At 47.6% G+C, this 24,885-nt stretch overlaps 2 protein-coding genes across 3 annotated transcripts in view; one reads left to right on the top strand and one right to left on the bottom strand.

Moving 5' to 3' along the window:
• PIANP (PILR alpha associated neural protein) overlaps positions 1 to 18,932 on the top strand; it is a 47,436-nt gene extending 28,504 nt beyond the window's left edge. For both annotated transcript variants that reach the window (XM_069754144.1, XM_069754145.1), the window contains exons 5-6: positions 8,467 to 8,649; positions 18,402 to 18,932. In XM_069754144.1, the coding sequence (XP_069610245.1) occupies positions 8,467 to 8,649; positions 18,402 to 18,423 (205 nt within the window). In that variant the 3' untranslated portion in view covers positions 18,424 to 18,932. The remainder of the gene's footprint in view (positions 1 to 8,466; positions 8,650 to 18,401) is intronic.
• The window catches only part of LOC138666048 (uncharacterized), a 33,897-nt gene continuing 25,935 nt past the window's right edge, over positions 16,924 to 24,885 (bottom strand). The window contains exons 12-14 of the mRNA XM_069754143.1: positions 21,635 to 21,803; positions 21,167 to 21,240; positions 16,924 to 19,052 (exon numbers count right to left, since the gene is read on the bottom strand). Coding sequence (XP_069610244.1) covers positions 18,964 to 19,052; positions 21,167 to 21,240; positions 21,635 to 21,803 — 332 coding nt within the window. The 3' untranslated portion in view covers positions 16,924 to 18,963. The remainder of the gene's footprint in view (positions 19,053 to 21,166; positions 21,241 to 21,634; positions 21,804 to 24,885) is intronic.

Genomic DNA, 24,885 nt, shown 5'->3' with positions numbered 1-24,885 from the left:
TTATACCAGCTGTACATGTATAATTATATACAGGAGATGCCCAGGTTATACCGGCTGTACATATGTAATTATATATAGGAGATGCCCAGGTTATACCGGCTGTACATACATAATTATATACAGGAGATGCCCAGGATATACCGGCCGTACATATATAATTATATACAGGAGATGCCCAGGTTATATCAGCTGTACATATATAATTATATACAGGAGATGCCCAGGTTATATCAGCTGTACATATATAATTATATACAGGAGATGCCCAGGTTCTACCGGCCGTACATATATAATTATATACAGGAGATGCCCAGGTTCTACCGGCCGTACATATATAATTATATTGAGGAGATGCCCAGGTTATACCGGCCGTACATATATAATTATATACAGGAGATGTCCAGGTTATATCAGCTGTACATGTATAATTATATACAGGAGATGCCCAGGTTCTACCGGCCGTACATATATAATTATATACAGGAGATGCCCAGGTTCTACCGGCCGTACACATATAATTATATTGAGGAGATGCCCAGGTTATACCGGCCGTACATATATAATTATATACAGGAGATGCCCAGGTTATATCAGCTGTACATATATAATTATATACAGGAGATGCCCAGGTTATACCGGCCGTACATATATAATTATATACAGGAGATGCCCAGGTTATACCGGCCGTACATATATAATTATATACAGGAGATGCCCAGGTTATACCGGCCGTACATATGCCGTACATATCTACTATATAATTGTCTAATGGTCACTTCCGTCTTTCTGTCTGTCTTTCTGTCCCGGATATTCATTGGTCGCGGCCTCTGTCTGTCATGGAATCCAAGTCGCTGATTGGTCTCGCCAGCTGCCTGTCATGGCTGCCGCGACCAATCAGCAACGGCCACAGTCCGATTAGTCCCTCCCTACTCCCCAGCAGTCAGTGCCCGTTCCATACTCCCCGCAGTCACCGCTCACACAGGGTTAATGCCAGCGGCAACGGACCGCGTTATGCCACGGGTAAATCACTCCGTTACTGCCGCTATTAACCCTGTGTGACCAAGTTTTTACTATTGATGCTGCCTATGCAGCATCAATAGTAAAAAGATCTAATGTTAAAAATAATAAAAAAAAATAAAAAATCATCATATACTCACCCTCAGGCACCTTTCCCGCTCTTTGCGACGTTCCGGTGCTAAGGATGGTATGCGACAAGGACCTTCCATGACGTCACGGTCATGTGACCTCGACGTCATCACAGGGCCTGCGCGAGGACCTTCCATAACATCACGGTCATGTGACCGCGACGTCATCACACCCTGGGACCGGAAACTGGCGACAGAACTACAAGGGGCCCTCGGATCGGAAGGTGAGTATATGTTTATTTTTTAACCTGTGACATACGTGGCTGGGCAATATACTACGTGGCTGGGCAATATACTACGTGGCTGGGCAATATACTACGTGGCTGGACAATAAAGTACGTGGCTGGGCAATATACTACGTGGCTGGGCAATATACTACGTGGCTGGGCAATATACTACGTGGCTGGGCAATATACTACGTGGCTGGGCAATATACTACGTGACAGGGCAATATACTACGTGGCTGGGCAATATACTACGTGGCTGGGCAATATACTACGTGGCTGGGCAATATACTACGTGACAGGGCAATATACTACGTGACAGGGCAATATACTACGTGGCTGGGCAATATACTACGTGGCTGGGCAATATACTACGTGGCTGGGCAATATAGTACGTGGCTGGGCAATATACTACGTGGCTGGGCAACATAGTACGTGGCTGGGCAATATAGTACGTGGCTGGGCAATATAGTACGTGGCTGGGCAATATACTACGTGGCTGGGCAATATACTACGTGACAGGGCAATATACTATGTGGCTGGGCAATATACTACGTGGCTGGGCAATATACTACGTGGCTGGGCAATATACTACGTCGCTGGGCAATATAGTACGTGGCTGGGCAATATACTACGTGGACATGCATATTATGCATGTACATATATAATTATATACAGGACATGCCCAGGTTATACCAGCCGTACATATATAATTATATACAGGACATGCCCAGGTTATACCAGCCGTACATATACAGTGGGGCAAAAAAGTATTTAGTCAGTCAGCAATAGTGCAAGTTCCACCACTTAAAAAGATGAGAGGTGTCTGTAATTTACATCATAGGTAGACCTCAACTATGGGAGACAAACTGAGAAAAAAAAATCCAGAAAATCACATTGTCTGTTTTTTTAACAATTTATTTGCATATTATGGTGGAAAATAAGTATTTGGTCAGAAACAAACAATCAAGATTTCTTGCTCTCACAGACCTGTAACTTCTTCTTTAAGAGTCTCCTCTTTCCTCCACTCATTACCTGTAGTAATGGCTCCTGTTTAAACTTGTTATCAGTATAAAAAGACACCTGTGCACACCCTCAAACAGTCTGACTCCAAACTCCACTATGGTGAAGACCAAAGAGCTGTCAAAGGACACCAGAAACAAAATTGTAGCCCTGCACCAGGCTGGGAAGACTGAATCTGCAATAGCCAACCAGCTTGGAGTGAAGAAATCAACAGTGGGAGCAATAATTAGAAAATGGAAGACATACAAGACCACTGATAATCTCCCTCGATCTGGGGCTCCACGCAAAATCCCATCCCGTGGGGTCAGAATGATCACAAGAACGGTGAGCAAAAATCCCAGAACCACGCGGGGGGGACCTAGTGAATGAACTGCAGAGAGCTGGGACCAATGTAATAAGGCCTACCATAAGTAACACACTACACCACCATGGACTCAGATCCTGCAGTGCCAGACGTGTCCCACTGCTTAAGCCAGTACATGTCCGGGCCCGTCTGAAGTTTGCTAGAGAGCATTTGGATGATCCAGAGGAGTTTTGGGAGAATGTCCTATGGTCTGATGAAACCAAACTGGAACTGTTTGGTAGAAACACAACTTGTCGTGTTTGGAGGAAAAAGAATACTGAGTTGCATCCATCAAACACCATACCTACTGTAAAGCATGGTGGTGGAAACATCATGCTTTGGGGCTGTTTCTCTGCAAAGGGGCCAGGACGACTGATCCGGGTACATGAAAGAATGAATGGGGCCATGTATCGTGAGATTTTGAGTGCAAACCTCCTTCCATCAGCAAGGGCCTTGAAGATGAAACGTGGCTGGGTCTTTCAACATGACAATGATCCAAAGCACACCGCCAGGGCAACGAAGGAGTGGCTTCGTAAGAAGCATTTCAAGGTCCTGGAGTGGCCTAGCCAGTCTCCAGATCTCAACCCTATAGAAAACCTTTGGAGGGAATTGAAAGTCCGTGTTGCCAAGCGAAAAGCCAAAAACATCACTGCTCTAGAGGAGATCTGCATGGAGGAATGGGCCAACATACCAACAACAGTGTGTGACAACCTTGTGAAGACTTACAGAAAACGTTTGACCTCTGTCATTGCCAACAAAGGATATATTACAAAGTATTGAGATGAAATTTTGTTTCTGACCAAATACTTATTTTCCACCATAATATGCAAATAAAATGTTAAAAAAACAGACAATGTGATTTTCTGGATTTTTTTTTCTCAGTTTGTCTGCCATAGTTGAGGTCTACCTATGATGTAAATTACAGACGCCTCTCATCTTTTTAAGTGGTGGAACTTGCACTATTGCTGACTGACTAAATACTTTTTTGCCCCACTGTATAATTATATACAGGACATGCCCAGGTTATACCAGCTGTACATATATAATTATATACAGGACATGCCCAGGTTATACCAGCCGTACATATATAATTATATACAGGACATGCCCAGGTTATACCAGCCGGACATATATAATTATATACAGGAGATGCCCAGGTTATACCAGCCGTACGTATATAATTATATACAGGAGATGCCCAGGTTATACCAGCCGTACGTATATAATTATATACAGGACATGCCCAGGTTATACCAGCCGTACATATATAATTATATACAGGACATGCCCAGGTTATACCAGCCGTACATATATAATTATATACAGGACATGCCCAGGTTATACCAGCCGTACATATATAATTATATACAGGACATGCCCAGGTTATACCAGCCGTACATATATAATTATATACAGGAGATACCCAGGTTATACCAGCCGTACATATATAATTATATACAGGAGATGTCCAGGTTATACCAGCCGTACATATATAATTATATACAGGAGATGCCCAGGTTAAACCAGCTTGGTCCAGGGAATAAGCTTATGTGATACCAGCCACGGAGGCAGCACGAGGCCTGGAGTTAATTGGTTGGAGATGACATAAGAATGAGACATTTCATTACAGAATATACAGTAACATTTGTAAATCTATATTCGCCTATGTGGTTCCAGCTGCTTATGTTGTTGCATAATCTGAGCCATGTAGAAGGCATGCACTTACTTTGGATAAATGACTGGCAGCCATTATGAGCCTTTAATTGTAGCGGCACCGAGTGCTCCCCTGCTGTGTCCTTCTGCGTGACTCCTCGTCACAGCGCAGCAGAGGAACTTTGCTTCCCCCACAGAACAAATTACATTACAGATCCATCCGGCTGCGATGTCACCTTGAATTTTCTGCATCACTATTTACATCATAAAAATACTTTATGGTGCGACGATTTTTCACTACAAGTCCCTGATCCCATGTACTGGAGGGGCGGGGAGAGCCGGGAATCAGCGGTACCAGGGGCTCTGCTGCACCAGGGGTTCCGCTGCATCAGGAGCTCTGCTGCATCAGGGGCTCCGCTGCATCAGGAGCTCTGCTGCATCAGGGGCTCTGCTGCACCAGGGGCTCTGCTGCATCAGGGACACCGTGGCACCACTGCACCAGCGGCTCCGCTGCACCAGGGGCTCTGCTGCATCAGGAGCTCTGCTGCATCAGGGGCTCGGCTGCACCAGGGGCTCGGCTGCATCAGGGACACCGTGGCACTACTGCACTAGCGGCTCAACTGCATCAGGGGTTCCGCTGCACCAGGGGCTCTGCTGAATCAGGGACACCGTGGCACCAGGGGCTCCACTGCATCAGGGGCTTCGCTGCATCAGGGACACTGCGGCACCAGGGGCTTCGCTGCACCAGGGGCACTGCTGCATCAGAGGCTCTGTGCACCAGCGGCTCCGCTGCACCAGGGACACCGCTGCTCCAGCCATCACCTGTACGCTGGGCTCCACAATAAGGGTATGTGCACCCGATCAGGACTCGCTCAGGCTTTGATGCAGGTGAAATCTGCACCTGAGGTCACTAGTGGAAGCTAATTACAGCTTCAGCGTTCTCTCACTTCCCACGGTGCCATTGATTCCAGGACAGTCCCACAAATAGGACCTCAGAGGGAAAGGGGCTCAGTAAGACCCCATCCAAACATCCACATGTTCCCAGGGACACAGGTTCCAATTTTAGCACATAAATGATATTCTTGTATTATAGAAAATGATTTTCCAGCAAAATATCAAATCAGTTTCATACAGTTTGATAAATCTATGCTTGCTGTTATTGTGTAGAAATCTGTCCTGTTGTGTGATGGACCCACAAATATGGTGTGCATGATGAGGTTTATTATGAGGTTCTGCAGCAGTTGAGATGTTTATTATGAAATTCTGCAGCAGCTGAGTTGTATTGTGAGGTTCTTCAGCAGCTGACGCACGCCCTACCGGTGATGTTTTGTCAGCCTTTTATGTCCTCCGTGGTGTCGCCCCCTACTGGTGATGTGCTGCCAGCCTGTTATAGTTAAATAAGGCAGCACACTGCAGCGCTAGAACATACAAACTTGAAATACGAAATTTGAACTGCATTACTGCACTAGAAATATGAAAAATGAGAGCGTTTAGCGCATAAAAATGGCCAATTTTATGTGTACCTGGTAGCCACTTTACGGCATCTCTCTTATACCAGGTCCTACGCTTGCCTTACCTCGCTGAGAATAAACGTCTCCATCTGAATAGGTACATGTGAAACCTCTTCCTAGACTAAAATTCTCTCTCTCTATGGAGGGGTATTGGACCTGCTGTAATTAAAACACCTGTGGCTAGAAAGCGGAGTGCACGATCAGAAGGCTAGAGAATACATTTCAAAAACCTGACCTGCACATCCAAACATAGACTAAGTGTGAACAGGTGCTGAACCTAGAGTCGCCAACTCGTATATAGTTAAATAAATAAAGCAGCACACTGCAGCGCTAGAACATACAAACTTGAAATACGAAATTTGTTATGTCCTCTGTGGTTTCGCCCCCTACTGGTGATGTGCTGTCAGCCTGTTATGTCCTCAGTGGTGTCGCCCCCTACTGGTGATGTGCTGCCAGCCTGTTATGTCCTCAGTGGTGTCGCCCCCTACTGGTGATGTGCTGCCAGCCTGTTGTGTCCTCTGTGGTGTCGCCCCCTACTGGTGATGTGCTGCCAGCCTGTTATGTCCTCTGTGCTGTCGCCCCCTACTGGTGATGTGCTGCCAGCCTGTTATGTCCTCTGTGGTTTCGCCCCCTACTGGTGATGTGCTGCCAGCCTGTTATGTCCTCTGTGGTGTCGCCCCCTACTGGTGATGTGCTGCCAGCCTGTTGTGTCCTCTGTGGTGTCGCCCCCTACTGGTGATGTGCTGCCAGCCTGTTATGTCCTCTGTGCTGTCGCCCCCTACTGGTGATGTGCTGCCAGCCTGTTATGTCCTCTGTGGTGTCGCCCCCTACTGGTGATGTGCTGTCAGCCTGTTATGCCCTCCGTGGTGTCGCCCCCTACTGGTGATGTGCTGCCAGCCTGTTATGTCCTCTGTGGTGTCGCCCCCTACTGGTGATGTGCTGTCAGCCTGTTATGTCCTCTGTGGTGTCGCCCCCTACTGGTGATGTGCTGTCAGCCTGTTATGCCCTCCGTGGTGTCGCCCCCTACTGGTGATGTGCTGCCAGCCTGTTATGTCCTCTGTGGTGTCGCCCCCTACTGGTGATGTGCTGTCAGCCTGTTATGTCCTCCGTGGTGTCGCCCCCTACTGGTGATGTGCTGTCAGCCTGTTATGCCCTTTGTGGTGTCGCCCCCTACTGGTGATGTGCTGCCAGCCTGTTATGTCCTCTGTAGTGTCGCCCCCTACTGGTTATGTGCTGCCAGCCTGTTATGCCCTCCGTGGTGTCGCCCCCTACTGGTGATGTTTTGCCAGCCTGTTATGTCCTCCGTGGTGTCGCCCCCTACTGGTGATGTTTTGCCAGCCTGTTATGCCCTCCGTGGTGTCGCCCCCTACTGGTGATGTGCTGTCAGCCTGTTATGTCCTCTGTGGTGTCGCCCCCTACTGGTGATGTGCTGTCAGCCTGTTATGTCCTCCGTGGTGTCGCCCCCTACTGGTGATGTTTTGCCAGCCTGTTATGTCCTCCGTGGTGTCGCCCCCTACTGGGGATGTTTTGCCAGCCTGTTATGTCCTCCGTGGTATCGCCCCCTACTGGTGATGTGCTGTCAGCCTGTTATGCCCTCCGTGGTGTCGCCCCCTACTGGTGATGTTTTGCCAGCCTGTTATGTCCTCCGTGGTGTCGCCCCCTACTGGTGATGTTTTGCCAGCCTGTTATGTCCTCCGTGGTATCGCCCCCTACTGGTGATGTGCTGTCAGCCTGTTATGTCCTCCGTGGTGTCGCCCCCTACTGGTGATGTTTTGCCAGCCTGTTATGTCCTCCGTGGTGTCGCCCCCTACTGGTGATGTTTTGTCAGCCTGTTATGTCCTCCGTGGTGTCGCCCCCTACTGGTGATGTTTTGCCAGCCTGTTATGTCCTCCGTGGTGTCGCCCCCTACTGGTGATGTGCTGTCAGCCTGTTATGCCCTCCGTGGTGTCGCCCCCTACTGGTGATGTGCTGTCAGCCTGTTATGCCCTCCGTGGTGTCGCCCCCTACTGGTGATGTGCTGCCAGCCTGTTATGTCCTCAGTGGTGTCGCCCCCTACTGGTGATGTGCTGTCAGCCTGTTATGTCCTCTGTAGTGTCGCCCCTACTGGTGATGTGCTGTCAGCCTGTTATGCCCTCCGTGGTGTCGCCCCCTACTGGTGATGTGCTGTCAGCCTGTTATGTCCTCCGTGGCGTCGCCTCCTACTGGTGATGTGCTGTCAACCTGTTATGTCCTCCGTGGTGTCGCCCCCTACTGGTGATGTGCTGTCAGCCTGTTATGCCCTCCGTGGTGTCGCCTCCTACTGGTGATGTGCTGTCAGCCTGTTATGCCCTCCGTGGTGTCGCCCCCTACTGGTGATGTGCTGTCAGCCTGTTATGCCCTCCGTGGTGTCGCCCCCTACTGGTGATGTGCTGTCAGCCTGTTATGCCCTCCGTGGTGTCGCCTCCTACTGGTGATGTGCTGTCAGCCTGTTATGCCCTCCGTGGTGTCGCCCCCTACTGGTGATGTGCTGTCAGCCATATGACTGATATATCACGTATATTTCATGCTCTTTCTCATGTTCCCCTCAGTTGTGAGCGCAAACAGAAGCGGAGACGTCACCGGAATGACCGCTGCCCATTACCGGAGGAAGGAAGCTTACAGCCGCTCACAGACCTCTCACCCGACACCGATATTCCTGGGCTACACCCTCTAAAGCTGGGAGACTTCAAAAGTAGCCTGGACGAGAGAGGCATCCCCTGCAGGACAAGCAAGTAAGAGAAGTGCAGCGACTGCTACTAATGCAATGCTCTGTCCCTGGTGGCCTAGTGGTCCAGTATCATGTCCCTGGTAGCCTAGTGGTCCAGTATCATGTCCCTGGTGGCTTAGTGGTCCAGTATCATGTCCCTGGTGGCCGAGTGGTCCAGTATCATGTCCCTGGTAGCCGAGTGGTCCAGTATCATGTCCCTGGTAGCCTAGTGGTCCAGTATCATGTCCCTGGTAGCCTAGTGGTCCAGTATCATGTCCCTGGTGGCCTAGTGGTCCAGTATCATGTCCCTGGTAGCCTAGTGGTCCAGTATCATGTCCCTGGTAGCCTAGTGGTCCAGTATCATGTCCCTGGTGGCCTAGTGGTCCAGTATCATGTCCCTGGTAGCCTAGTGGTCCAGTATTCTACTTCTGATCATCCAGGGATGCAGTCTTCTGTCCGTAATAGCCAAGTGATAAAGAATCATGTACCTGCAGATCCTCTATTCAATTTCCTGTGGTCCGGTGTTCTGTCCCTGGTGACCTAGTGGTACTGCATTACATCAATTCAATGTTTACTCCCTAGTGGCCTTGTGAAAGAGCAATAAGTCCCTGGTAGATAAGTTTTTTGAAAGTGGTGGCCCAGTGATACAGTGTTCTGTCCATTGTGGCAGAGTAGGACAAAATGGTGTTCCTGGTTGTCCACCATTATAGTCTTCTGTTCCTGGGATTACAATAAGTTTGTTTGTACCTGTTCTATGCCCCTGCTCTTTATAGACCTTTGTGCTAAATTACATTACTTATTCTGTATTATCATCCAGAGCTGCACTCACTATTCTGCTGGTGCAGTCACTGTGTACATACATTACATTACTGATCCTGAGTTACATCCTGTATTATACTCCAGAGCTGCACTCACTATTCTGCTGGTGCAGTCACTGTGTACATACATTACATTACTGATCCTGAGTTACATCCTGTATTATACTCCAGAGCTGCGCTCAATATTCTGCTGGTGCAGTCACTGTATACATACATTACTGATCCTGAGTTACATCCTGTATTATACTTCAGAGCTGCACTCACTATTCTGCTGGTGCAGACACTGTGTACATACATTACATTACTGATCCTGAGTTACCTCCTGTATTATACCCCAGAGATGCACTCACTATTCTGCTGGTGCAGTCACTGTGTACATACATTACTGATCCTGAGTTACATCCTGTATTATACTCCAGAGCTGCACTCACTATTCTGCTGGTGCAGTCACTGTGTACATACATTACATTACTGATCCTGAGTTACATCCTGTATTATACTCCAGAGCTGCACTCACTGTTCTGCTGGTGCAGTCACTGTGTACATACATTACATTACTGATACTGAGTTACATCCTGTATTATACTCCAGAGCTGCGCTCAATATTCTGCTGGTGCAGTCACTGTGTACATACATTACATTACTGATCCTGAGTTACATCCTGTATTATATCCCAGAGCTGCACTCACTATTCTGCTGGTGCAGTCACTGTGTGCATACATTACATTACTGATCCTGAGTTACATCCTGTATTATACCCCAGAGCTGCACTCACTATTCTGCTGGTGCAGTCACTGTGTGCATACATTACATTACTGATCCTGAGTTACATCCTGTATTATATCCCAGAGCTGCACTCACTATTCTGCTGGTGCAGTCACTGTGTGCATATATTACATTACTGATCCTGAGTTACATCCTGTATTATATCCGAGAGCTGCACTCACTATTCTGCTGGTGCAGTCACTGTGTGCATACATTACATTACTGATCCTGAGTTACATCCTGTATTATACTCCAGAGCTGCACTCACTATTCTGCTGGTGCAGTCACTGTGTACATACATTACATTACTGATCCTGAGTTACATCCTGTATTATACTCCAGAGCTGCGCTCAATATTCTGCTGGTGCAGTCACTGTGTACATACATTACATTACTGATCCTGAGTTACATCCTGTATTATACCCCAGAGCTGCACTCACTATTCTGCTGGTGCAGTCACTGTGTACATACATTACATTACTGATCCTGAGTAACATCCTGTATTATACCCCAGAGCTGCACTCACTATTCTGCTGGTGCAGTCACTGTGTACATACATTACATTACTGATCCTGAGTTACCTCCTGTATTATACCCCAAAGCTGCACTCACTATTCTGCTGGTGCAGTCACTGTGTACACCATTACATTACTGATCCTGAGTTATATCCTGCATTATACCCCAGAGCTACACTCACTATTTTGCTGGTGCAGTCACTGTGTACATACATTACATTACTGATCCTGAGTTACATCCTGTATTATACCCCAGAGCTGCACTCACTATTCTGCTGGTGCAGTCACTGTGTACATACATTACATTACTGATCCTGAGTTACCTCCTATATTATACTCCAGAGCTGCACTCACTATTCTGCTGGTGCAGTCACTGTGTACATACATTACTGATCCTGAGTTACATCCTGTATTATACCCCAGAGCTGCACTCACTATTCTGCTGGTGCAGTCACTGTGTACATACATTACTGATCCTGAGTTACATCCTGTATTATACCCCAGAGCTGCACTCACTATTCTGCCGGTGCAGTCACTGCGTACATACATTACATTACTGATCCTGAGTTACATCCCGCATTATACTCCAGAGCTGCACTCACTATTCTGCAGGTGCAGTCACTGTGTACATACATTACATTACTGATCCTGAGTTACATCCTGTATTATACCCCAGAGCTGCACTCACTATTCTGCTGGTGCAGTCACTGCGTACATACATTACATTACTGATCCTGAGTTACATCCCGCATTATACTCCAGAGCTGCACTCACTATTCTGCTGGTGCAGTCACTGTGTACATACATTACATTACTGATCCTGTACTGATCCTGAGTTACATCCTGTATTATACTCCAGAGCTGCACTCACTGTTCTGCTGGTGCAGTCACTGTGTACATACATTACATTACTGATCCTCAGTTACATCCTGTATTATACCCCAGAGCTGCACTCACTATTCTGCTGGTGCAGTCACTGTGTACATACATTACATTACTGATCCTGAGTTACATCCTGTATTATACCCCAGAGCTGCACTCACTATTCTGCTGGTGCAGTCACTGTGTACATACATTACTGATCCTCAGTTACATCCTGTATTATACCCCAGAGCTGCACTCACTATTCTGCTGGTGCAGTCACTGTGTATATACATTACATTACTGATCCTCAGTTACATCCTGTATTATACCCCAGAGCTGCACTCACTATTCTGCTGGTGCAGTCACTGTGTACATACATTACATTACTGATCCTGAGTTACCTCCTGTATTATACCCCAGAGCTGCACTCACTATTCTGCTGGTGCAGTCACTGTGTACATACATTACATTACTGATCCGGAGTTATATCCTGTATTATACCCCAGAGCTGCACTCACTATTCTGCTGGTGCAGTCACTGTGTACATACATTACATTACTGATCCTGACTTACATCCTGTATTATACCCCAGAGCTGCACTCACTATTCTGCTGGTGCAGTCACTGCGTACATACATTACATTACTGATCCTGAGTTACCTCCTGTATTATACCCCAGAGCTGCACTCACTATTCTGCTGGTGCAGTCACTGCGTACATACATTACATTACTGATCCTGAGTTACCTCTTGTATTATACCCCAGAGCTGCACTCACTATTCTGCTGGTGCAGTCACTGTGTACATACATTACATTACTGATCCTGAGTTACCTCCTGTATTATACCCCAGAGCTGCACTCACTATTCTGCTTGTGCAGTCACTGTGTACATACATTACATTACTGATCCTCAGTTACATCCTGTATTATACTCCAGAGCTGCACTCACTATTCTGCTGGTGCAGTCACTGCGTACATACATTACATTACTGATCCTGAGTTACCTCCTGTATTATACCCCAGAGCTGCACTCACTATTCTGCTTGTGCAGTCACTGTGTACATACATTACATTACTGATCCTCAGTTACATCCTGTATTATACTCCAGAGCTGCATTCACTATTCTGCTGGTGCAGTCACTGTGTACATACATTACTGATCCTCAGTTACATCCTGTATTATACTCCAGAGCTGCACTCACTATTCTGCTGGTGACCACCTATTAGAGTGTCCCTGTAAATCATATACCCATGGCGGAGCCTCATACTATACTATGGGACATAAGGTGGGTAAGTACGGAAGTATTCAGACCCCTTTACATTTCTCACTCTTTGTTTCATTGAAGCCATTTGGTAAATTCAATAAAGTTCACTTTCTATCATCTTTCTATCATCTGCACCCCATCTTGACGGAAAAACAACAAATATAGACATTTTTCAAATTTAAAAAAAAACAGAAAGGGAAATATCACATGGTCATAAGTCTTCAGCCCCTTTGCTCAGTATTGGGTAGAAGCCCCTTTTGAGCTAGTGCATCCAGGAGTCTTCTTGGGAATGATGCCACAAGTATTTCACCCCTGGATTTGGGGATCCTCGGCCATTCTTCCTTGCAGATCCTCTCCGGTTCCATCAGGTTGGATGGTGAACGTTGGTGGACGCCATTTTCAGGTCTCTCCAGAGATGCTCAGTTGGGTTTAGGTCAGCGCTCTGGCTGGGCCGGTCAGGAATGGTCACAGAGTTGTTCTGAAGCCGCTCCGTTGTTATTTTATCTCTGTGATCAGGGTCATTGTCTTGTTGGAAGGTGAACCTTCGGCCAAGTCTGAGGTCCAGAGCTCTCTGGAAGAAGCTTTCATCCAGGATATCTCTGTACTTGGCCACATTCATGTTTCCTTCAATGACAACCAGTCGTCCTGTCCCTGCAGCTGAATAACACCCCCATAGCATGATGCTGCCTCCACCATGTTTCACTGTTGGGATTGTATTGAGCAGGTGATCAGCAGTGCCTGGTTTTCTCCACACATTCTGCTTAGAATTATCACCAAAAAGGTCTATCTTCTCTCATCAGACCAGAGAATCTTATTTCTCATAGTCTGGGAGTCCTTCATGTGTTTTTTTTTAGCAAACTCATAGTCTGGGTGAAATGGTGGATGAGGATGAGGAAAAAGCCAATCTGCTAAATGACTTTTTTTCATAAGTATTTACACAAGAAACTCCCATGGCAGACAAAATGAGTAGAGATAAAAATTCCCCATTAAATGTCACCTGCTTAACCCAGCAGGAAGTGCGGCGGCGTCTAAAAATCACTAAAATTGACAAATCTCCGGGCCCGGATGGGATACACCCTCGAGTACTGCAGGAATTAAGTACAGTCGTTGATAGACCATTGTTTTTAATCTTTAAAGACTCCATAATAACAGGGTCTGTGCCACAGGACTGGCGTATAGCAAATGTGGTGCCAATATTCAAAAAGGGGACAAAAACTGAACTCGGAAATTATAGGCCAGTAAGCTTAACCTCTACTGTGGATAAAATCCTGGAGGGCATTCTAAGGGACGCTATACTGGAGTATCTGAAGAGGAATAACCTCATGACCCAGTATCAGCACGGGTTTACTAGGGACCGTTCATGTCAGACTAATCTGATCAGCTTCTATGAAGAGGTAAGTTCCGGATTGGACCAAGGGAACCCAGTGGATGTAGTGTATATGGACTTTTCAAAAGCTTTTGATACGGTGCCACACAAAAGGTTGATACATAAAATGAGAATAATGGGGATAGGGGAAAATATGTGTAAGTGGGTTGAGAGATGGCTTAGGGATAGGAAACAAAGGGTGGTTATTAATGGAGCACACTCGGACTGGGTAGCGGTTAGCAGTGGGGTACCACAGGGGTCAGTATTGGGCCCTCTTCTTTTTAACATATTTATTAATGACCTTGTAGGGGGCATTCAGAGTAGAATTTCAATATTTGCAGATGACACTAAACTCTGCAGGGTAATCAATACAGAGGAGGGCAATTTTATATTACAGGATGATTTATGTAAACTAGAAGCTTGGGCTGATAAATGGCAAATGAGCTTTAATGGGGATAAATGTAAGGTCATGCACTTGGGTAGAAGTAATAAGATGTATAATTATGTGCTTAATTCTAAAACTCTGGGCAAAACCGTCAATGAAAAAGACCTGGGTGTATGGGTGGATGACAAACTCATATTCAGGGGCCAGTGTCAGGCAGCTGCTACAAAGGCAAATAAAATAATGGGATGCATTAAAAGAGGCATAGATGCTCATGAGGAGAATATAATTTTAACTCTATACAAGTCACTAGTGCGACCACACTTAGAATACTGTGCACAGTTCTGGTCTCCGGTGTTTAAGAAAGACATAACTGAACTAGAGCTGGTGCAGAGAAGAGCGACCAAGGTTATTAGAGGACTGGGGGGTCTGCAATACCAAGATAGGTTATTACACTTGGGGCTATTTAGTTTGGAAAAACGAAGACTAAGGGGTGATCTTATTTTAATGTATAAATATATGAGGGGACAGTACAAAGACCTTTCTGATGATCTTTTTAATCATAGACCTGAAACAGGGACAAGGGGGCATCCTCTGCGTTTGGAGGAAAAAAGGTTTAAGCATAATAACAGACGCGGATTCTTTACTGTAAGAGCAGTGAGACTATGGAACTCTCTGCCGTATGATGTTGTAATGAGTGATTCATTACTTAAATTTAAGAGGGGACTGGATACCTTTCTGGAAAAGTATAATGTTACAGGGTATATACACTAGATTCCTTGATAGGGCGTTGATCCAGGGAACTAGTCTGATTGCCGTATGTGGAGTCGGGAAGGAATTTTTTCCCCAATGTGGAGCTTACTCTTTGCCACATGGGTTTTTTTGCCTTCCTCTGGATCAACATGTTAGGGCAAGTTAGGTTAGGCTATGGGTTGAACTAGATGGACTTATAGTCTTCCTTCAACCTTAATAACTATGTAACTCTATGCGGGCTTTCATATGTCTTGCACTGAGGAGAGGCTTCCGTCGGCCACTCTGCCATAAAGGCCTGACTGGTGGAGGGCTGCAGTGATAGGTGACTTTGTGGAACTTTCTCGCATCTCCCTACTGCATCTCTGGAGCTCAGCGACAGTGATCTTGGGGTTCTTCTTTACCTCTCTCACCAAGGCTCTTCTCCCACGATTTTTCAGTTTGGCTGGACGGCCAGGTCTAGGAAGACTTCTGGTGGTCCCAAACATCTTCCATTTAAGGATTATGGAGACCTCTGTGCTCTTAGGAACCTTGAGTACTGCAGAAATTCTGTTGTAACCTTGGCCAGATCTGTGCCTTGCCACAATTCTGTCTCTGAGCTCCTTGGCCAGTTCCTTTGGCCTCATGATTCTCATTTGGTCTGACATGCACTGTGAGCTGTGAGGTCTTACATAGACAGGTGTGCGCCGCTCCAAATCAAGTCCTATCAGTTTAATTACACACAGCTGGACTCCAATGAAGGAGAAGAACCATCTCAAGGAGGATCACAAGGAAATGGACAGCATGGGACTTACATATGAGTGTCTGAATACTTATGACCATGTGATAGTTCAGTTTTTCTTTTGTAATAAATTTGCAAAAATTTCTACATCTTTTTTTATCAGTCAAGATGGGGTGCAGAGTGTACATTAATGAGAAAAAATGAACTTTTTTGAATTTACCAAATGGCAGCAATTAAACAAAGAGTGAAAAATGTAAAGGGGCCTGAATACTTTCCGTACCCACTGTATAATTAGTTACACGTCTGATTTTACTGCCGATACTTCTGAGCGTTCGTTTTCCTTGAAGCAAAGTAATTTTCCTTTCAGCTATAAATCGTGACATAAAATGTGCACAAATAACGATCACAGAGCGAGAGAATTTACGGCCGATTGTTTAACAGAACGTTTATAGGAAATTAATTCCGGCTCCTCGCGCTGCACCCACCAGTGACACCTACAGGTCAGACTGAGCACTGCACTCGTCTGCTGCCCCACCAGTGTATCCTGCCGGTCACAGTGTGGGGACCGGGTGGGCGACAGATATATTAGGATGCTGACAACCCAATCATGGCAGTTGTCAGACCCCGATGGGTGTGCGGCTCCTCTGTGCTCAGAGACTTCAGAGTTTGCTTGTTTTGTATGAGAAGAAGGAAGGGTCACACGACTTCAAGGAGATTTTAGCTAAAAGTAAGAAATGCCTCTCCCTCGTCTTCATAACCTACAGAAGGTAGAAGAGGGGCCATAGAGTAACAGAGGACTGCACAGAGGCTTCTTTCAGTCTGTAACCATAGCGATACATCACTCTGCATAGAAGCTGTGTACACAAAACTGTTTATTTTTTCAGAACAATTACAAATATCTGCGCCGTCCGTAGCGCCATTGATATTGGTGTCACATCGAGTCTCCTGCAGTCTGTCGATCACCCGCCGCCATTGACAAGATGTCAGGGAGGACAGACGGCGCCCGGCAGCCTCCACCATCTCCGCTCACTGACAATGAATTCATCTCGCTGGTCTCCTTCATTATAAGCCCTTGTTATGTGCCGCTCCCCCTCCTGAGAGTCCGGGGGTCTCTGCGCCGGACCCTACAAGTGCTGAGCGTTGCTCACTGCGGCCTTCATGGATCCTAACTGACCACTATCTGCTCCACCATCACTATACTGATGCCATGACTGTGGGGTCGGGGCCACGAGTCACATCCATGATGCCACGGCCCGAGACTTCCCAGCGGACGTCGCCCGTCACTCCGCCTCTGCCGTGTTTTCTTCCCATACTGCATCCTGGAGCCATCTCCTCCCCACGTAAATGTACAACGTCATTCACCAGAGCAGAGGACTCCATCGCTCCACTGTCCGGCTCTGGTGGCACGTGCCCACTGTGCCAAGGCTCAACACGGGCACCCTGACCCATAACCCACATGTCCACTGTGCCAGGGCTCAACACAGGCACTCTGACCCATACCCTACATGTCCACTGTGCCAGGGATCAACACAGGCACCCTGACCCATAACCCACATGTCCACTGTGCCAGGGCTCAACACGGATACTCTGATCCATACCCTACATGCCCACTGTACCAGGGCTCAATACGGGCACCCTGTCCCATACCCCACTGTGCCAAGGCTCAACACGGGCACCCTGACCTGTACCCCACATGCCCACTGTGCCAGGGCTCAACACGGACACCCTGACCCATACCCCACATGCCCACTGTGCCAGGGCTCAATTCAGGCACCCTTACCCTTACCCTACATGCCGACTGTGCCAGGGCTCAACACGGACACCCTGACCCATACCCCACATACCCACTGTACCAGGGCTCAATACAGGCACCCTGACCCATACCCCACTGTGCCAGGGCTCAACACGGGCACCCTGACCCGTACCCCACATACCCACTGTGCCAGGGCTCAACATGGGCACCCTGACCCGTACACAGCAACTTGCGACACTCTGACACCTTCCTATCATTGCTGCGATTCTCTGCGTATTCTGACCAATTAACCATTCGCTGCTTCAATGCTTCCCATTCCTAGGACCACTTTAAGTAGGTATTAATCTTTACATGCCAGAACCCCCCACAACATCCGCTATATACCGGGAACACCTGAATAGACCCCCCACATCACCCGCACATGGGTGGTGATGCCGCTTGGTGGCCATACTAATGGTCACCCTGCTTTCTTTAAAAACTTTTCTTTTATGAGACTAATATAATTTGTTGGGTTTTTTTAAAGAAGTTGATTATTGGGGATTTTCCTGATTTTTGCTAACGCTTCCTCCCCTCACGCAGGATCCCTGTGGTGACCATGTGATGGCGCTGTTACTGTGGAAGGACACAGAGGGCGAATATAAAACAGAATAGGAACTGTCCTGGTGGCCGGCGGTTGTATACAACCCCACGTTTCTTAAACCTCTGCACCCCCAAAAAACACGTGTGTGGGAGGAGACGAGTGTCGGAAGAAGAGACCGGTCAATGGATGACGACCTCACCTAGCCAGGCGTAGCCCCCTCCTCAGCCGCAGGGCTGTATGTTTATTTATGATACGTGTATGTATGCATGGGCGCACATAACTAGTGATCCGGGGGCTGCCCACGGAGAAGAGCCAGGACGCCCGGCGGCATCGCGACAGAACATATATGTAATATGTATCTATGTATGACAGCATGTATGACTGTTAACATGTGATCACTAAGGGCTTACACCCGTCCCCCCACACGTATGTGCTGTGAATGTCTCCATCTGCACCACGTGGACGCTCTCCGCTCATCTTCAGGGTTTGGATCACAGTTTTATTTTTAATAAAGGTAATTTTGAGTGTAAGACGTGGATTGTGGCGTCGGCTTCTCCCTGGTTATGTGAGTACGCAGCGGTGCCAGCCGGGGGGCTCTGCTCGCACGTCAGACGGTTCATTCTCGGTGTCCGCTGCCCACAGATCTTCCTCTGGAAAAGAACATCGTCACAGCTGAGCGTACGGTGAGCCAAGGATATGACACATCTAGCCGGCACGCTGATGCACAGAGCCAGGCTATGCGCGCTACGCCTCTGCTACATTGCAAGGACGGGCGATCAGTGGGCAAGACAAGGGGAAGCAGCCTCTGAAGCAAAACTAATGCCTGCGCGCCAACCGTGCAGAAAGTAAAGAGTTAACGGGTGGCTCCAGCGCCTTCACATCAGGAGGTTATGACATCCCATCAAAAGGTGCACAATGTCTTGGTGCTGGACGCCATCAGTGTCGCATCCCTTTAAGGGGGGTTGTCTACAGTCGCCAAACAGCCGCTCACCTGTCCGCTGTGATAAGGCAGAAGCCATAGTCAGGTGTGGTGCCGTTTTAGAAAAGATTTTTTTTTTTTCCATTGATATCTTCTGACCAGGATACGATAGCCATTTGTTTTTCAGCATGAAAATTGTCTCTTCAGAGAGGAAGAGAGCAATTGTCTCTAGTGCCACCTACTGGAGGTAGCAATAGTGAATATTAACCCTTTAACGAGCCTTGACTTAGGATAAAATCCAAACCAGAATCTCAATTTACAGATACTGTGTTTCGGGGTGATTGCCCCTCATCAGTGCAAAGTATGAGATCTGATTTGGCTGTGTGAGGGGTAACATTTCTCCTCATGGAGAGTTTCCTCAGTCTGACATGCCAGGCTTGTCTTGTCTCTCTCCACAAGGTGAAAAATTAACCCATAGTCTCCAGTCTTAATTCTCTCACCTAACCAAATCAGATGTTATACTTTGCACTGATGAGGGGCAATACTTGAAAATTGAGATTCTGCTTTGGCTTTTTATCCAAATCATGTGGCAAGGCCTGTTAAAGGGTCGATATTGACTTTTGGGATTGGTACTTCCAATAGGTGGCGCTATAGAGTTCTAGCCCTCTTCCTCTCTAAAGAGACTATTTGCATATTTAATTTCCTAGAGGAGAATAAGCCATGCCAGATTATATATGTCACAGCTCTTCACATGGGCTGATAAATCATCCAACAGTGTCCAAAAAGGCACTCGCTCCCTATCACCCCCTGTGTAAACATGGAAGCGATCACGCGACGGTCGAGCAGACACCCGGTGGTTGGCTGATTGCATCTACATCGCTGTCGCCAGCACATCACTCTGCCTAATCAGTATATGCGCTGCCGACAGTATGCGTTCAACATGGCCAGAAATCAGCCCATGCAAAAGAATCTCTCACCAAAATGGCTGATAATAGGGAGTAATAGCTCTTCCTCGCAGGATTCTTGATCTTCTGTTCCTTTATATCTCAGATGACACTGAAGACCATGAAGAGATGAAGCCAAAGGCAGAAGGAGATGAAGCCAAAGGCAGAATGAGATGAAGCCAAAGGCAGAAGAGATGATGCTAAAGGCAGAAGAGATGATGCCAAAGGCAAAAGAGATGATGCCAAAGGCAAAAGAGATGATGCCTAAGGCAGAAGAGATGAAGCCAAAGGCAGAAGAGATGAGCGCCGGCTGACAGGATCTGTAAAATTGGGTGGCCAATTTTTTTTTTTCCAATTAAATGCATGGATTTGGGGCTAAGAATCATTTTTACAACTGGGTCACATTTTTGCACCATTTCGCTTTTACTTGTTTGTTATTTCCCCGGATATTCTCCTTACATGGGGTCTTTGGTCACAAATCAGCTGAGAGGAGCACAGAAAAGAATAGATAAAAAGAGTTACAAACACTGCAGTCAGTTCTCATGCTGCGCTCACTGACCGATTCTCAGTTAACTCACTCAGAAGCCAGAAAATGCACAGTTTAACACGGAGGTGATAGAAGACAAACTGTGCACTTTTTTTAATGAGACTCAATTGTAAAAATTATTTTTGCCCCAATTATATGCATTTAAGTAAAGGAAAAAAACAGTATATAAAAATGTTCCCAAAAAGGTGGACAACCCCTTTAATGATTTCAGATTTGGCTGCTGCAATTACTGGGAAACAGAGCGAGAGAAGAGAGGAAGGGCCCCATGCACATTTTGCTGTAAGCTCCCCAAGGGCAAATGTGACTTGGAGTCACCAGATCTTAGAACAGAAGACTACTTCCCTGTATTCTCACCCTCATCGTCCTCTGAGTCACTGTCCGGAGGAGGCTGTAGAAAATCTGAACAGAATTGAACCCTCGCAATGGATCTAAGACAAAAAAAAAAAGAAAGGAACAAGTCAGAGAGGCCGGAGGTGAGAAGATCTTACTGGTACATGATGGTGCCTTATACTCTAGTCACATCCAGAACTGCGCTCACAGGTCCGATTACTGCGGAAGCTGCAGGACTCCACGTCTCACTGCTGTACAGAACAAGCTCTGCACGCTGCACCGGGGGCATATCACACCCCCTGCGGTCATTGAAAGAAGCTGAATATCCATATCCTGAATAAATTATCAAAAAAATCCCTCCCCCATCATTGTGCAAAGCCAAAACCTTCACAGCACAGGCACATTGCACCTAATGCAGAACCTGGTGAATGTTCTGCAGCAGCTGCACAGGAGGGGAACGCGACAAATGTATCGGACTATATATATGCTCACCCGCTCACTGCTCTGCCTCTCGGAAGCTCCTCCCACAGCAGCAAGTCCCGCCCTCCAGTCACCCATCGGCACAGTCCATTGGATGAACAGGAAACCGCCAAACATAAGAGTCGAGAGACATCAGGGCAGGACACGGTGCACAGATACCTGCCAGAATCCACAGCTCGTACTGCAAAAGAGGAAAACAAGAAATCAGGAGGTAAAGCGCAAAGAAATATCCAAACAATCTCCCCCCCCCCCCCCGTTCAGTGCTCTACACTCCATCCCCTCAACCAGCACTCTACACTCCATCCTCCGACTGGCGCTCTACATTCCATCTCCCGATTGGCGCTCTACATTCCATCCCCCGACTGGCGCTCTACATTCCATCCCCCGATTGGCGCTCTACATTCCATCCCCCGATTGGCGCTCTACATTCCATCTCCCGATTGGCGCTCTACATTCCATCCCCCGACTGGCGCTCTACATTCTATCCCCCGATTGGCGCTCTACATTCCATCTCCCGATTGGCGCTCTACAATCCATCCCCCGACCGGCGCTCTACATTCCATCTCCCGACCGGTGCTCTACAATCCATCCCACAACTAGTGCTCTACACTCCATCTCCTGACCTACGCTCTACACTCCATCCCACAAGTGGGCTCTACTACACTCCATCCCCAGACCAGCGCTCTACACTCCATCCCCCCACCGGCGCTCTAAATTCCATCCCCCGGCCGGCGCTCTACACTCCATCCCCCGACCGGCACACTACACTCAACCCTTCCACCGGCATTCTGCATTCCATCCCCTAACCGGCACGCTGCACTCCATCCCCAGATCGGCACGCTACAGTCCATCCCCCCACCGGCGCCCTACATTCCATCCCCTGACCCGCGCTCTACACTCCATCTCCAGACAGGCGCTCTACACTCCATCCTTCGACAGGGGCTCTACATTGCATTCCCCGACTTGCGCTCTACATTTCATCCTGACTAGTGCTCCATATTACATCCCCCAACTGGAGCTCTATAACTCCATCTTCTGACTAGCACTCTATATTTCAACCCCTGACTAGCACTCTATATTTCATCCCAAAACTGGCACTCTATATTCCATCCTCCAACTGGCACTCTACATTTCATCACACAATTGGCACAATATATTCTATCCTCGGACCGGTGTTCTACATTCCATAACCTGACCGGCACCCTACATTCAATCACCCGATCAGAGCTCTACATTCCATAAACTGATCCGCGCTCTACATTCCATTCCCTGACCGGGACTCTATATTCCATATCCCGACTGACGTTCTACATTCCATCACCCGATCGGCGCTCTACATTCCATCCCCTGACTGGCGCTCTACATTCCATCTCTCGACTGGCGCTCTACATTCCATTCCCCGACTGGCGCTCTACATTCCATCTCTCGACTGGTGCTCTACTTTCCATTCCCCGACTGGTGCTCTACATTCCATCCCCTGACTAGCACTCTACATTCGATCCTCCGACCGGCACTCTATATTACATCCACTGACCGGCACTCTATATTACATCCACTGACCGGCACTCTATATTACATCCACTGACCGGCACTCTATATTACATCCACTGACCGGCACTCTATATTACATCCACTGACCGGCACTATACATTCCCTCTCCCGACTGGCGCTCTACCTTCCATCCCCCGACTGGCGCTCTACATTCCATACTCCGACTGGCGCTCTACATTCCATCCCCTGACCAGCGTTTTACATTCCATCCCCGACCGGCACTCTACATCCATCCCCCGACTAGCGCTCTACAATCCATCCCCCGACCAGCACTCTACATTCTATCCCCCGACCGGCGCTCTACATTCCATCCCCTGACCAGCACTCTACATTCCATTCCCCGACTGCCACTCTACATTCCATCCCCCGACCGGCACTCTACATTCCATCCCCTGACCAGCACTCTACATTCCATCCCCCGACCGGCGCTCTACATTCCATCCCCTGACCAGCACTCTACATTCCATTCCCCGACTGCCACTCTACATTCCATCCCCCGACCGGCACTCTACATTCCATCCCCTGACCAGCACTCTACATTCCATCCCCCGACCGGCGCTCTACATTCCATTCCCCAACCGGCGCTTTATATTCCATCCCCCGACCGGCGCTCTACATTCCATCCCCCGACCATCACTCAATTGTTGCTTTGACTCAGGCACAAACAACATCTTTCTTTATTTAACTTCAACATCAGGTCTCGTAATTTAAGGTAAAAATGAACAAAAAAAAATGTTTTCATTGGAGTTCCCCTTTACATTTTCTGACCTATTATTCCCCCATTGTCCGGAGCTGATTTTGTGCTTAATGTCTTGTTGCTCATCAGATAAGTGGGATTACAGTGAGGTCGCGCTGTTCTCAGAACGACACAGCGCCACCTCACTCTCTACCTGCAACAATCGTTTTCTCATCTTCGTAGAAGAAAAGGAAGTTCATTTTGCGTTATCGCTCCCCAGATGACGCGAGGAGGAGAGAGGCAATCTCAGCGAATGCAGAATAGAAGCAATTACAGCAAATTAGTAAAACAGCGTGCGGGAAAAGTAAGCGAATAACAGGAGAAATGATCAGCAGAGCTGCGGCGTCCACTTATCATTCATAGCGTATGCACACAATGAGACCTTGTCTGCGCCTCAGATTACCTGAATATGCTCCTGAAATACGCTGCGTTCCCAGGGAATCCCGATCCTCCCTACTCTTGAGGCATAATACTACCCATGTCACCTTGTGGCCTTCTCGCTACTAATACAGTCACAGCACGCCACAAGATCGGCACACTCCTGTGCTGAAATACTCTGCACTGCCAGGAAAACCCAATCCTCCCTACTCTCGAGGCATAATACTACCCATGTCACCTTGTGGCCTTCTCCACTAATACAGTCATAGCACACTACAAGATCGGCACACTCCTCTGCTGAAATACTCTGTGCTGCCAGAGAATCCCGTTCCTACCTACTCTGGAGGCATAATACTACCCATGTCACCTTGTGGCCTTCTCTCCACTAATGCAGTCACAGCACACAGCAAGATCAGCACACACCTCTGCTGAAATACTCTGCGCTGCCAGGGAATCCCGATCCTCCCTACTCTCGAGGCATAATACTACCCATGTCACCTTGTGGCCTTCTCGCCACTAATAGTCACAGCACGACACAAGATCGGCACACTCCTATGCTGAAATACTCTGCACTGCCAGACAATCCCAATCCTCCCTA

Source organism: Ranitomeya imitator, chromosome 2 (assembly GCF_032444005.1).
Source record: "Ranitomeya imitator isolate aRanImi1 chromosome 2, aRanImi1.pri, whole genome shotgun sequence".
Taxonomy (NCBI): Eukaryota; Metazoa; Chordata; class Amphibia; order Anura; family Dendrobatidae; genus Ranitomeya; species Ranitomeya imitator.
The sequence above is the reverse complement of the archived record's forward strand: the minus strand, read 5'-3'. Positions and strand labels throughout refer to the sequence as shown.